We start from the raw sequence: 15,421 nt of genomic DNA, 5'->3' as shown, positions 1-15,421 counted from the left end.
TACGGCTTCCATCATTTGCCTAATTTTATATTAGAATTGGTGAATTAACAGGACTGTTTGCTTTGCATCATAGTAGTTTGAATTTCTTGTTTTCTCCTGAAATAAAATAAGAATACTTTATTCTGTTAACGATTGACCATCAATTGAAATTCCATCATACAAACCTCTCTAGCTTCGAAATGTATATTTTTTTTTCCAATTCTAGTTTATATGTTTCCTTCTCATTTCAGAGACGTCAGTAATCAGATTTTGCACAGTCATGCCTATAACCCTGATCTGTTTCTAATTATACTCATCTCATTTACCAGTGCGTGGGCTGAGATAATTAGACGATTCCAGCATTCGCAGTTTCTTCTTTTAATACATGGAATTCAGAAGAGTATTGACTTATTGTACTTCCATTCGACCGCATGAGTGTGTGGCACCGTGGCGCTTTTTTTTTACACGATGATGTTCAAAGCCTTGCGGATAGATCTTGTGGTAGCAAGGCCAAAGGTTCAAGGGCCACTTGACCATAATCGGAACGGGTTGCTACTGATCCATGTGCCCGAAGGCTACACTGACATTATTTTATGGAGACAAGCGTACTTTGCAGAGGCCATGTTCCCCTAGTTCAACATACATCGGGTGAAGTTTTCAGACATGCTGATTTTACCGTCTACTTATTCTTCGAGAATCTTTTGGAACGTCTTTTCCTAACTTCTTATTATCAAGAATATCTTTTTTATTGAATCATAATTTTTTTTTACAAATGTATCCGTTTTTTGTAGACATGATAGATGAACTGTAATTAGTTTTCCTGTAGATGCGATAAGGAGCCACCTACAAGATCCGATCATCTCATTCGGGATATATTATATGACCCAATAGTGAACGAGAAATTTCTTCAATTGTCCTACTTTCAATCAAAGGCCGTGGCTACCGGATAACAACTTGATTTGAACAAATTAACAAAATTCTTAATAAGCAAAACGTTGAAATGTCTCTTATTTGTATATATAAAAAAGGAAAGTTTGAGAAGACTATTATGTACACAATATGGAGGAAATTATATATTTTACATTTATATATGGTAAAATAGGAATAAAGGAAACCGAGTGTATGTTATTTTTTCATTGGCTTTAATGAAGTAAAAACGCTACCTCGGTGAACCCAAACAAGGCACCACTTTACGAAACTGATATTTCTAAATCTTTTCAAATAAGTTTGTGGAGACGGAATTTGCATTTAATGCTTTAACTGTTTTTTTCAAATAGATATTAAATGTGAAGTTAGAAAAAAATATTACTACTGAGTTTGGTCAAGACACATACACAATATTGACATGTGACTCAGCTGATACACATTACTATATGAACTAAGTCATTTATTTGATTGGTTTTGTGTATTATAAGGCCTTAGTATCACAAGATAAACTCTCGAATGGACGGAAGGAATCTTTTTTTCGATTCATTTTTGATGGTGCATATCAGACTTGTGACAAATCATCACTGGAAGAGTATCTAGAAAGAAAGTATTTTTTGATAAATTTTGAAGATAATGTGATTTACTCGTTTCCTGTAGTATAGGTTGCTACGTGCAATGAAATGATGCTGGTAGCCAATTTGCTTCTGTAATTCTCAGAACCCCCCCCCCTGCCAAAAAAAGTTCCCAGAAGAAAAAGAACATATGGGTGATTGTCCTCTGTACCTTCGACTTCCGGTTTCACAGTCCCTGCCTCTGTCGTTCACCCCTCTTATCATCTCCTGAAGATTCCTTCTTAGGTATTGAGATCATCAAGAGGTTGAAGGCTATCTCGAGGGTTTAACCAATATTACAACCTATCGCACAAATAATTGATGGCGGGTAACCCTTATTCTGCCACTTCAGAGCTTGAGGTGATCTCTCAAAGAGCCTGAAGATTGTTGGTTTCCGTTCAGAAGAATAGCTACCAGGACGATGTCGGTGTGCCGATCGTGTTCTAAGGGAATATCACATTGATATGATGAGATGGCAAGGAGGCGTTTCAAGAAGTGATTTATCAGGGTTTCTCTCAGAAAGTATTGCTCTCAGCCAATCAAATGCAAGGGTTTCAGTAAAGAGTAACAGTAGTCAGTGAACATCACTGATAGGCGACATCGTGGAACGCTCCCCGGAACCTTCCGACATAGACAACAAGCCGGGACAACAAGTTGTGTCACCGGGAGGCCTGAAGCCAAAAATGTAGCGTCGGTGGTGAAACGTGATACGGCAATTGATGACGACATCTGATGACGTAAAATACAGCGTTTGGTAGATCCTGCTATTATTGTATTCTATCCTGACAAACAATCGTCAAATTACATGAGGTATGATCATTGGTCAAATGCGGGGTCAAATGACAACCTCTTTCTCAATGAAAGTGAAAAGATGAAAGAGGAAACTTCTTTTCCCTTTTCCAAGATGACAAAAATTACTCCCGGAAGCGGAACTAAAAGACCAAAATAAATGGTAGAACGTCATACCTGCTGCCGCAGGCATTCATTCCTGTAGAAGGTTTTATACCATTTCCTAGAGCAATTGAAAAATATTTTTGATGTGTTTTATGTTTCTGCAATTTGATGATACTTATCACGCATCATGAGTGACCCCTGAATGTAGGCCTGTATTCTGAAACAATGGGTTTTATATTTTTTATTTTTTAGGTTAATCAAGTCAAGTAAAGGAAAGAAAGAACTGTGAATATATGGACTGCCTTTTTGTTATTCCTGATTTACACAGAATATTACTTACATTCTGGACTTAGAGCATAATTATTTACATGTATAAATGTTAACCAATCAGATCAAAAAGTGCAAAGTAGCACCTTCACAAAGTTTTCCCAGTGTGGTTGTTGCTAAAGATGTAAAGTTGAAACTATATTTTTGTTTATCGTATATCCCACATCAATTGGTGCAGGAATAAAAATGTTCCACACGCCATCAGGTAATTTCGACTATTGATCAAGGGTGAATAATTCGATACATTACCTTCTTGCTTTAGTTGCACTATCGTGAAAGTCAGAAACAGGTATGTGATGACCGGTGAGGTATGTCTGCTATGCATCAAGACTAAACCATGTCATCCCGTCTCATTCTTACCTGAGCTGTCGTTAACGTTAAAGGTTATCGACTGTGAACACGTCAATCCCTTCGCTCAAATGATGAAAACTTAAAATCAAGTAAACCTTACGAATCAATTAAGTGCAGGTTACATATATCTAGACGGTCTGAAAACGTAAAACGTATAGTTTTCGGGGAGATATATAATTTAGAAAGCAAAATATTACAAAGTGAACGCCGTAAAATTCAGGCATTACACATTTCAGTCATTCTCTCAGTCTCTTCAGTCATCAATTTATCGATATACTTGCCATGTTTTCGCACCTTTAAAGAATATCATGGATCTCATTTTTAAACCTGTCCATACAGAGATCTCAAGTGAAAAAAAATGAATATACATCTTGTTTCTGTTTCATGGTGCTTCTCTTTACTTCCTGCTTGTACCTTTTGGAGGATAATTCAACAATTTATTGTTTTGTTCCTGTCGAACATGACTACCTCCATAGTCCATTCTCCCTTAAGATTGACTTTGAAGCTGTAATACGAGTCCAACATCTCCAAGATGCACTATTATATATGCTGGTGATGAGACACTGGCATCCTTTAAATTTTAGGAAACGTGTTAATGCATACCTCACTACCAAGGTTTGTGAAACTAGCGAGGTACACATTTATTCATGGCATCCTTCCCTCGTGGTTGCATCCCCACTGGGGTGGACCCTCACCACCGTCTCGGCGGGATCACCGCAGGGGGAGTGATTCGAAGGGGGGACGCTCCCGCATTGCTGGAGCAACCCGAGACCTGGTTGGCGAACAAACATCGGATATGGTCGAGTTTGTTCTCCAAACAGGCTTAGTCAGGGGGCCTTAGTCTGTTGACGACCGATGCTTCATTCGGGCATGTTATTAGGAGATGAGAGGCCTGACAAGTAGAGAGTCGACTGAGTTACACGGCTGAAACAAAAGTGAGCACATCAGTAATTTGGTAACTTGTCCCATTCGCATAAATGCAATGAACAAAGGAAACCAAAAATAAATTACAAGAAAATAATTGTGATATCAACTTCAGATTATTCCAGGCGCAAAATAAGTTTGCCTCCCCGACATCATCATCGGGTCAATATTCTCAAATGATGACAATACAAAAGATATTGAGGTTACACCACTAATAATTGAATCCTTCTCTTCTTGTAGTTTCAATATATGCATAAATACATAAATATATATATGTATATATATATATATATATATATATATATATATATATATACATATATATATATATATATATATACATATATATATGTATATATATATATAGTAAAGAAATGGATGAAGAGAACAATGGTAGGCGTAGCTTAAATCAAGGTTCCCCAGAGCTATCTACCCTTTGGAAAAATTGGTGATGCCGAAAAAATGTCTCCACCGGGAATCGAACCCGGGCCCCCAGCTTTGAACGCCGGTGCCTTAACCACTAGACCACAGAGACGGGTTAATGGTTAGGGCGAACCCAATCCGATTGACCGTCAGATAGACAGATTTTCGACAATATACCAATTATAATTTCCTTTGTCGGGTGAAGGTGGGTTTAGAACAATGACAAGCCGCCAATCCTCAGCTGGATCAAAGCTATTGCTTCGATACAGTACATGTATTGGAGAAGAAATACAAATGTGTAAAGTTATACATGTACACGAGCTTTTGGCAACTCTTTTATTGAAATATTGTAAAGAAATGGATGAAGAGAACAATGGTAGGCGTAGCTTAAATCAAGGTTCAAATATATATATATATATATATATATATATATATATATATATATATATATATATATATGTGTATATATATATATATAGATATATATATACATACATATATACAGTCCTTAGTCTCAAAAACAGTGTGGACAAGGTCAAATATCAATATCATAACGAAGGTCAATATCAATTACAGTTTTTTAACTTAAACAACTTTCGATTTTATGTTTCTATTTTCGAAGTCTTTTGGCAATGATAGTGTCAGACAACGCACTTAGAATTAATGAACAGTCAACGCTCGCTTTGGTGAAACGGGCCTGATGTGCGCATGATCGAAACTACATAAAGCTTCTTCTATCTTCAGCAGATAGTTACTATACCGCACACGATGAGTAGTACTCAACTTGAGATCAGTCTACTGTCATCACTATCGCAACAAATTTCGCTATTTTTGCAACGCCCACCACTCTCTCATGAAAACAGACCAAGCCATTTCAAGATGAAGTAAAGATGAGAGTTGGAGGGGGGGAAGTTGAAGAAGGAGGGACAATAGTGAAATGGTGGGCCGACTGGGGCGTTGAACCTGATCAACATTCCTAACTTAAATCGCGCGAAAGTTGCCGCTGAGTGAAATACTGAGCCCGCCAAAGCCTCCCTGCGCCATGTTGGTCGCCTGCAATAACATGAGAAAGAAAACAGTATCAATATCATGTCAAAAAATTGGACTTGGGTTGGAGAAAAAGAAATAAACAGAATTTAGAGATGGAAAACAAGGCATGTGAGAGACAAACAGGTGCAACAACAATTTTGATTGTTATGACATTTGTCTCTTTCTCCTTTTCTTGCGTAGTAGGGTCGGTAAAGGACAGTGACATTCTGAATATGATGTTCGGAACCGCAATATGGAAAAAAGTATCGAATAATTGATATCTCTGTGTTTTCTAATTTGGTCATCATGTTTAAAACGTTATAGTTTTGATAATCCAAATGGTTTCAATGAAGCAATTCATTTCCGTAAACAAATGTCTTACTGGTACGAATTTCCTGTCTCGTTTGCCTTTCAAACCCTCTCTCTATAGTTAAGTTGCCCCACGATCAGCTTTTGATTTTTGGAAATTTTAACGTGTTTATAAGAACCACGGGCATCACGTATATTTTTTTTATGTTTACTATACCAAACAATGATTTCCAGAATTTTCTTTGGATCACAGAAGATGCATTAACTGCCTAATATGCTTATGTCCTTCAACTGACACCCCTTTTGTCTCGTTGCAACACCTAGATGTTTGAATTTTGAAATTGCTTGCTGAAAAAATCGGGTTGAAAACATGAATAAACTGAATTACACTCTTTCTTTTTTTTTATTCTATTCTTGTATATATATATATATAAAAATACAAATATAGACCTACACACACACACACAAATATATATATATATAACATATAATATATAACAATAAATAAATAACAATATACAGATAATTGTTTCCATTGTGAATATTGTTTAATCACAATTGATGATTTCAATCCAAAGAAAGTAATAAATCACAGCGAACTAAGCCATGAATATTCTCTATTCCTTTTGTAGATACGTCAGAGAGTGGTTAGGATCGATGGTGGTAGCGAGAATCGTAGAGATGGACCCTGACAACCAGACATACTTCGTACCCGAATCTCGGCGACCTTTCCTCACCAACGGCCCCTGTAACATCGTCGCATTCAGTGGTTTGGTCCCCATGTTATGTCATGCCTACGATTCTGTTCTCGGTTGCTTCAAAGAAGACGGGCCACAAGGTAATATTTTTAGCTTATGAATATCATGCTAGCTTCCAAGAACCAAATATATCCCCTTGATCAGTTCCGGTCAGGATATTAGAGAGTTTTCGCTTCATGGCGCACGACGGATTCAAAAACATAGACAATACATTGTCTTATGCACACTGTCCTTGTCAAAAGTGGTTAACCAAAGCAGCAGTTTCGTCCTGGACCCCGGACAAACGTACTATTTTCTGCCAGCTCCAAGACTTGAGATGAAACTGCTCTTCCAGTTCACCATATTTCGACAAAGACCTTCCAGCTGTACTTTGTCATTGTTTAATAGGCCCTTTTGATACATTCACTGTCTTCTTAAATCGTTCGTGCGTCGCGGAGCGCCAAGTCCCTATTGTCGGCCTAGCCAGTCTAGCTCGACAAGGAAATTTGGGCTTGATAATGTTTCAGTTTGACACAACCACAAGCTAAAGGTGTAGGTGCATGTTGTAAGCTATCAAATTGCGGTATTCCTCGATCCGAGTATGAATAATAATAATAATAATAGCCAATTTTTATAAAACGCTTTCCCAGAATGGCTCAAAGCGCGTTACAGCATATTATTACCCCGGTCATTGGATTCATTTCAATCCCGCACGAAAGTGCACAATTTCCACTCCCTGGGGAGCATTCCTTGCATTCATCGCAGCCTCATGATGACGCTGGCAAAATCAAACATATCTTTCACATGCTACCGGGTGCGAATAAACAATTCTGGTAATTTCACCTTTAATCGTGTAGTTTCATGCAAAGAAAATAAATCGACAGTGACTTCATTATATAAACCAAGACGGCTAGTAGACAATCATCGACGAGGTTTTGGTTCCATGACATTTGCTCCGGCGACAATTGCTCCGATGGAAAATCTGCACGTTAAGCCAAACTCACTTTCATGCATACTCAATATGAACATAGAACGGAGTTTGATAACCATTTATTGGCACAAGACCTAACCTCCAAAACTAAATAAACCCTAATATTAATCTTTAAATTATTCTGAACCAAACACTCTATTATAATATTAGCTCCAACCCTGTATGCCCTCCGAGATATTAAGACCGGAGCAAAATGTCGCAGAAGCAAATGTCGTTTCACCTAGGTGTTTTTAGGCAAAATGTCTCCATGCCACGACGTTGCGTATGTAAAATGAAGTCGGCTGTAAATATTTCACCTTTCTTTTTTTTGGGGGGGAGGGGGTGGGTGTTCTTTTTTTATATTCAAAGTAGAATTTCCAAAATTACTGAATGTCAACCGACAAATCCATCAAAAAACAAAGAAAAGCATATAATGTGGCCTATATCAAATTGGAGTAGAACTAAATCCAAGCCATTGTATTAATAAATTATATTGGGTTTTAACGTCATTACAGTTGATAAACCATGGGGATACGGGGATACGAGTTTGATTTAATCTATTACAATCGAACCTTTTTGTTGCTTCATTAATGTTATTCATGTTGTTCCACGTCACACCTGTAGCCCTATCGATTACTTCAGTTGAATATTGCGCCATTTACAGTTTGATTTTTATCTGCTATATATTTATTTTGATTTTTTTAAGAAGCTATCTAAATCATTAATTCACTGTATTCATGTCAATCAAAGAAGAAATGTTTCATTTAGAGGAAGGAAAAACAACGATATTTTGATTGCTTCATGAAAGCTATTTATACAATGTTCATCCGTAAATACAGGTAGATCAGAATATTTGTAATCAGTGTGAGGAAGAAATTCTGATTGGTGCGTTGAAATTGTAATAATTATTGTAATATTGAAATAAAGATAGATGATGATAAAATGAATATTATTGATGATGATAACGACATTAATAATCATAAGAATATTGATTTAGTTTTTTTTTTCATTCTTCTGCAGGTGTTCCATATTCTCAGTATCCCAGGTTTCATCGTTTTATGGATCATATGTCACGGAAGATGCACGATAATTGTTTGATCCAGGACATGATTCCTTCCATAACAGGACTTGTTGATATGTTAGGTAAGGCCATGTATCAAATAAAGATATACATTCTAAAAAGCTGCAGAAAAGTTTGATGAATGACTACAGTTTTTCAAAGGAAAACGTGATATTCATAATTGTGGGAAAGATGAAAACGGGGTGAGCTTGTCATGTCCTCTTCTTCGTAATGATTTTGGAAAATATCATACAAAATATGGTTCACTGCAAGTGATTTTGAATTCTAAAACCTCAAATTTATGTGATCATTAATAAAAAAAATCATACTGTCTGGTCGAGTGTTCGTGTGTAGTCACGTACCGTCGTCTATCAATGCAGTGGATGCATTTCTGGGAGGAATCGTGTTCTATTTAGCTTAGAAAAATAATTCATCTACAAATCCTTTCTCACTTTCTGTAAAACATATTGAAACTTCCTTGAAATTTCCAGATAAATTGAGATTTTGGGGTGTACCATAGTTTTATGTTGATTGCAAATGGGGAAGGGCTCATGTGTATCCGGTCTAGTACCTGGATAGACATTGTAAAACGTTACTGACGCAGAAACAGACTCAGAATATTCCAAACCGATTGCCTACAAAGTTTGAACTCCCTACCCGCTTTCATACATACTCAATATGAACATCGAACGGAGTTTGATAACCATTTATTGGCACCTACAAGGCTAAATACTTATTTAATAATGTTATTGGCGTCCGTCACAAATTATTGATAAAAAATATCAATCCATGAGATGTTAGGTGAATCAAATGACGTATTTCTTGGCTCAATTCTATTTATGCGGTGCTGAGAGCTTTCTTCTTTGCATGTTCAGCTAACTTTGACTATTAGCTTTATTATCATGCTCTTGGGTTTCTTTTTACCTTCCCATCCATCCCCCTCCTCGCTCTTTCTTGATTTCTCTCTCACATTCTCTTTCCCTTTCTCTTGTTCTCTTCTCAATAATCTTACCATCTTTGAAGGACATTCTCCCTTTATATACTTTGAACGATTTTGTGTCTTTTGCAATTATTGTTTCGGTTTATCATCCCCAATCATTAATATAACTCGAGGAAGGCGAGGACATTTGCAAAGGTTTCTAGCGCTATTCTTTAAGGAATAAATTGACATCGTAAGCAACCAAAAATAGACAATATTCTTTTACTATCATGGCAACCGACAGGAAAAAATGATCTAGAATAATGTAGTCTGCTGTGAAAGATTTTGCGTAGGTGTTGTGTTAAGGGCAAGAACTACGAACAGAAGGATAGTAAATGAATGGCATGTTGCGTCTGTAGTTAGCTCAGCAGGTTTCAATGTCAAAGTGGGGATATGGGATGAATGCCCTCCAACTTAAACGCCTCCTCTACCATATCAAGAAAGAACGTTTGCATTGCCAAAACAATTAAATTTATTTCGAGAGTAAGACGTTCCCTCTTGAGGATTGTGTTGCAAAGACACCGTTACCTTAAAAAAGGTCGAATGATCATGATATTTTTGATCAGATTATATATAGATCCGTCTTCCTACATTGTTTGTTCATCTTTATGGTATTTTTTACAACTGATGTATGATTTTGTAGAACATGGTAAAGTTATGATGTCTGTATTTCTCAGCTATCGTGTCATTCGACGTGCCTCCGTTAACCTTCACCCATATCCATCATCAATATCACATTACAACATAAAGAGACCGATATAATCAACATACGACGAAGGAACAACAAATTAATGAACATTGCCGGGTTCCTATCAGAGACACGTTCATGTTACTCTCAATGAGTTCGCATTCAAGGACATAGCGGAAAAAGTATTGATGGTTTACACCAAAAGCAGTTGGCGCCATGTGAACGGCGATGCCGTCCTCTAATAATATCTTGTCTTTACGAATACGTCTGAAAGATGATACCACCATCGTATTTCATTGGCATCTGCTCCCGCAGCTTCAGTCACTGTCCGTGTGATGGTGATGATGATGTAGATGGTCCGCTGGTGGTAGTCGTGTCTTTTCCGGCCCCTCGGTATGCACGCTAGGTTGCAGACATCACTAACAAGTGTCAATGTTATTCATTACTGACAGGAATAACAATGATGATATGAGTGACAAAAGGAATGGTGAAGATGGCAATGGGGGGTACCTGACATACATGTAATTGGTGGGTCGGTGGTAACGGGGAGCGTTTTTGGTGAACGGAGGTGGAATGACATTTTGAGTTTTTGTCAATATTATTGTGGACAACCTTTTTTAAAAAAAAAATTATTCACCTATTCAACCATTAGCTTAACCATTTACTAGGGAATTAATCACTGAAAGAAATTATTACCTCATCCATTTTATTAATTCAAAGTTAGATGCAGACAAGACGATTGCAGATATTTACCAAGCGTACATTGGCTTTACTGATAACCGATCCTGTTGAGACTCCGGATATTACCATGAGAAATTAATTAGTCGTTGCAGTGTTAGCACAAACACTCATGGAGTCCTGGTCAGTGATGTGTGTGTGTGTGTGTGTGACCGCAAGGCCAGAACGATGAGCATGCTGAGCATTTTTTATAACTGATTTCATTGTTTCTCCTTTAAGTTATATATGATTTATGCTGGTATTAAGTTAGTGAAAAATGTCCAAATATGAAATGTAAAATATTATGTGTTTTGAAATGTTAATTTGAAATGTTATATATTTTTGTTCATGGAATCAGAATAAAACAATATGAAAAAAAAAAAAAAAAAAAAATGCTGAGCACCGGAAGACAATTGGTTGACTGAAGATACTGAACTTCCTGGCCGTCTTTGCAACCCGGAACGAGGTGGCCCCTGTAGAAAGCCAATGCGAGTTACTGAATTGGTGGCCATGATGAAAATGTTACCCTTCAGATGTTCAACACCAGTTTTATTTGACATCTGGATGTCAATTTTGTTCTAACTGTATTTAATTAACACGATCAGGAATATATCCTTTGGGACGAAAGTTCACGCTTTTTCCAAATCCAGTTATGGAGACATTTTTCATAAATCATTGTTTTAACATCATTGAATTTGCGTTCTTTCTCCTTCTCCAGAAACTAACGTATCTGTGTTAGATCTTGGATGTGGCCAGGGTCATGCAACAATGCTGATGGCCCAGCGCTTCCCCGGATGCACTTTCTATGGGCTTGACATCTCCCAGAAGGCCATCGCCGAGGCACGCGCAGAAGCCGCTCGACTCAGCCTAACCAACTGCAAGTTCCTCGTGCAAGACGTTGCCACACTCCCAGACACATGGAGAAACACATTCCACCTGGTCACCTTCTTCGATGCTTTCCATGACATGGCCGACCCTGAGGGTGTTCTCCGCGAGACGAGGCGGGTGATGGTCGATGGCGGTCTGTTACTCATGATGGAAGTCAACGTGCACAGCTCGCCGCACAAAAACGTGGGGAATCCCCGAGCCATTGATGGTTACGTCATCAGTATGCTCCACTGCACACCGGTGTCCATGTACTTTGGAGGCCCAGGACTGGGCACGATGTGGGGTAAGGAGAACGCTTCGGAGATGCTCAAGAAACATGGATTCGGAGACATAACCATGAAGCCATCGAAGGACAGGTTCAACGTCCTTATCACGGGGAAAAAGAAAACAGACTAGGTCCACAGCTGAGCATTCAACGTCATTATACCGTTAGGGATGTCAAACCGATAAGCTTCATGAATTTCATAGATCAAGCGCTCTTTGTGTTAATTTGTCATAGTGAGTCACAGACTAATGAGGAAGCACTGGCTAATATCAACTGAATCATGAAAATACTTCCATAATCACGTCTGTATCACTGGAATGGCTGACCATCTTCGAAAACTTTTTATGAAGTTATTTCTCCAAGTAAAGAAATGGTGTTCATTTAGAACATCGATTCTATGATTAGGTGTCATAGAGCTAGAAAACCTATTGAGACTGTTTTTACTTTGGTCAGCATATCATTGTTTTATTTCAATACTCTGAAAGAATATGAATGTGTAAAGAATTTCCATATATCGGTACAACAGGATGATAAAAAATACCCTAAATTCTTACAGTAATTTTGACTTCTAGGAGGGAATTTTTAGAACTGAGGTATTCAGATTCCCTGTATTTGTGATCAAGACGTATAACTACTTAGTATTTTCTTTTCAATAATGAATGTGATACTTAAAATACTGTTGTGGATTTGACAGAATATTCGCTGAATAGAACAACATTTAACGTGTAACTTATCTGGTGCCACAATGAGAGCTATAAAATATGTATCGAAGCCAAAATGAAAGCTGAAATTTACGTAGTAGATAGATATACAGTAAAAATAATTTATTTAATGGTAAAAATGATAGATCATATTTTTTATATTAAAAAATGTACATATGTTTTTGAAATAGACATGCCATTTTGCCACTTTGATTTATGTATCGATTTGTATTTCTGTTTTATTTAACCTCTTAATTGTAAGACTATTTACAGTTTCAAATTTGTATTTAAAAATGTGCTTAAAAGATTTTGATGGCCGCTGATATATGCCGGTAGCTATGAATTGTTGTTTTCATTCTTTATTTAGTTGAAAGCTGGAATGTAATTTATGTATCATTTGTTTAGTGGTTAACTGATTTTGATTTATTTTCGGACCTTATATTTCTGTTTTAAAAAGAACACAACTCTGATGTTTGACATACTCCAGCTCATGTATTCATTGTATGTAACTTCATCGCGAATATCGTACATTACATTCAAACATTTCACGTGATTCTTTATGTATCTTATCAAAATAAAGACCGTTTTACCCTGGTATTCATAATATATTTCTTATATATACAACGACACAAAATGAATGTTTCTTATTAATTGTACATAGTATGATATGTAAATATATGAATAGAAATTCACCATCGTCAATTGTTTTAGAGATTGATTAAATATATATACAAGAATCGAAAAAGATACATAGAAACATGAATGTTTCCTTTTATATATTCTTACCAATAACCCCAATAATTAAATACATTTTACATATAATTATAATAACTGCCATTAGAGGCGACAATTAATTGACAGTGAAAGTCTGTGTATCGTGATGTTTTTATGCAGTAGTGTTAACTGGTCAATTTGTGGAGATTGTGACAACTTTCCTACAATTAAGAAATGGAAACTTAAACAGAAGTCTGGTGTTGGATTCAGACTTGAAGTTCTTAACTTGAACTTTAAAACAAAAACTGAATGGACGGTTTTGATGGCTGAAATTAACACATTCTGACTTGCTTTTTTGTATCATGGTTTTCCTACTTATTGTCTGTTAATTTTTTTTCAATGTGGATTTTTTTTAGAAGGGGGAGGACGTCGTTGATTATTGTCTGATTTATGTAATGTTTGCCAATATACTAATGAAGAATTTACAATAATTCTGATTCGTTTACTTAGACTTTGGCTCCATCATGTTAAGAACGCTAAAAATGAATTCTGGAATAACTACAACAGACGTACATCATGTGAGTTATTCCTACTTTCTCTTTGCATCACATCAATTAATCAATATTTTTCTTTACAATTTTGTCACTCCCCGCCCCCTCCCCGCTAATGATTGTACACAAGATTCTTTACCATGTGTCGTTTACAAACCTTGCTTTTTAGACAAGCTTCCTCCGTTTTGTTACTTTTTTGCTTTAGTTTAGTTTGTCTGGCCCTATTTAAATTGATATGTTTTAAATTCAGTCCCTGATATAATTAATCAATGATATCTAGGTTTATTCTTGTTCTTCTATGTTTGATCTAAACAACTGTGAATATTTAAATTTGTAATTTTTTTTTTATTTTGTTGATCGGTAAAAAATCATTAATCCCATGTTAGAGGTCATTATTCTAGTACTTAATTGGAAGACGACAGGTGACATCGATGATATTGGCATCTGAAATACTTCTGAATTTAAAAGTTGTCTCAATATTTTCTTTTCGACCAAGCCAATAGTTTATATATATATTTTATATATATATATATATACATATATATTTTTTTGCTTTTTGATGAAGTACCTCTGAACTTTTACATTATTATAGGATTACATTTTACAAATCATATTTTTTGCTTTTGATTTCTCAGTACAACTCGACAATTAAATCCAGCTTCCTTTCTTCGAGTTCCACTTGATAAATTTTTAATTGGGGATTTCTTCACTGTTTATCAAAGAATACAGTCTATATCAATCGTGCTAACAATATCAAATCAATATCTAACCAACTGTCTATTTAGTCGTAAGTTTTGTTTTAGTTATCGATATAAGGATCAAATTAGTATTTTTTCTCTTTAGCTCTTACCACCACGATATCAATTTCAGCTGCATCTTTTGCGATTTTTGGGTTTTTTTGGTAAAATGATTAAGTTGTAATTCATTTGGCAGTATTCTATTATGTATAAGATAATTATAATGAATGTGTTTAACTACATGTATTTTGTCTTCATTATATTAGCATGTTAATGAGTTGTATATAATCATGATTCGATTCTGTGACTGGCAAAATCATGGTATTGTTGTGCTTGTCTTTAATATATGCGAAAAATATCTGAATTATGTGTTTATATCTTCAGGAAAGAAGAATGTATGCTTTGTGTTCAATATAAAGTCAGTGTGTAGCAACATTTCAAATTGTGAGATGGAAGAGAGGGCATTCGCTCTTTACGACTTTATTTGTCAAAACATTGTTTTCATATTTTTGTGTATTGAATTCCCCAAATGATTTGATAGTGAAGTGAGTTTTGTCAATATGAAAAGAGTCTTGTTTTACAATATGTATTTAAAGACATTTTGTGTCATTGCTTCACAAGAAGCGCCTATGCAGTGCGA

The 15,421-nt window shown here is 36.1% G+C and overlaps 1 protein-coding gene across 1 annotated transcript in view; it reads left to right on the top strand.

Annotated features, from left to right (window-relative positions):
• The window catches only part of LOC121415801 (uncharacterized S-adenosylmethionine-dependent methyltransferase Rv2258c-like), a 35,213-nt gene extending 20,722 nt beyond the window's left edge, over positions 1-14,491 (top strand). Inside the window, exons 2-4 of the mRNA XM_041609133.1 lie at positions 6,407-6,612; positions 8,502-8,624; positions 11,644-14,491. Coding sequence (XP_041465067.1) covers positions 6,407-6,612; positions 8,502-8,624; positions 11,644-12,209 — 895 coding nt within the window. The 3' untranslated portion in view covers positions 12,210-14,491. The remainder of the gene's footprint in view (positions 1-6,406; positions 6,613-8,501; positions 8,625-11,643) is intronic.
• The last annotated feature ends 930 nt before the right edge of the window (positions 14,492-15,421 follow it).

This window comes from Lytechinus variegatus, chromosome 5, assembly GCF_018143015.1.
Source record: "Lytechinus variegatus isolate NC3 chromosome 5, Lvar_3.0, whole genome shotgun sequence".
NCBI classification, from domain to species: domain Eukaryota; kingdom Metazoa; phylum Echinodermata; class Echinoidea; order Temnopleuroida; family Toxopneustidae; genus Lytechinus; species Lytechinus variegatus.
The sequence above is the reverse complement of the archived record's forward strand: the minus strand, read 5'-3'. Positions and strand labels throughout refer to the sequence as shown.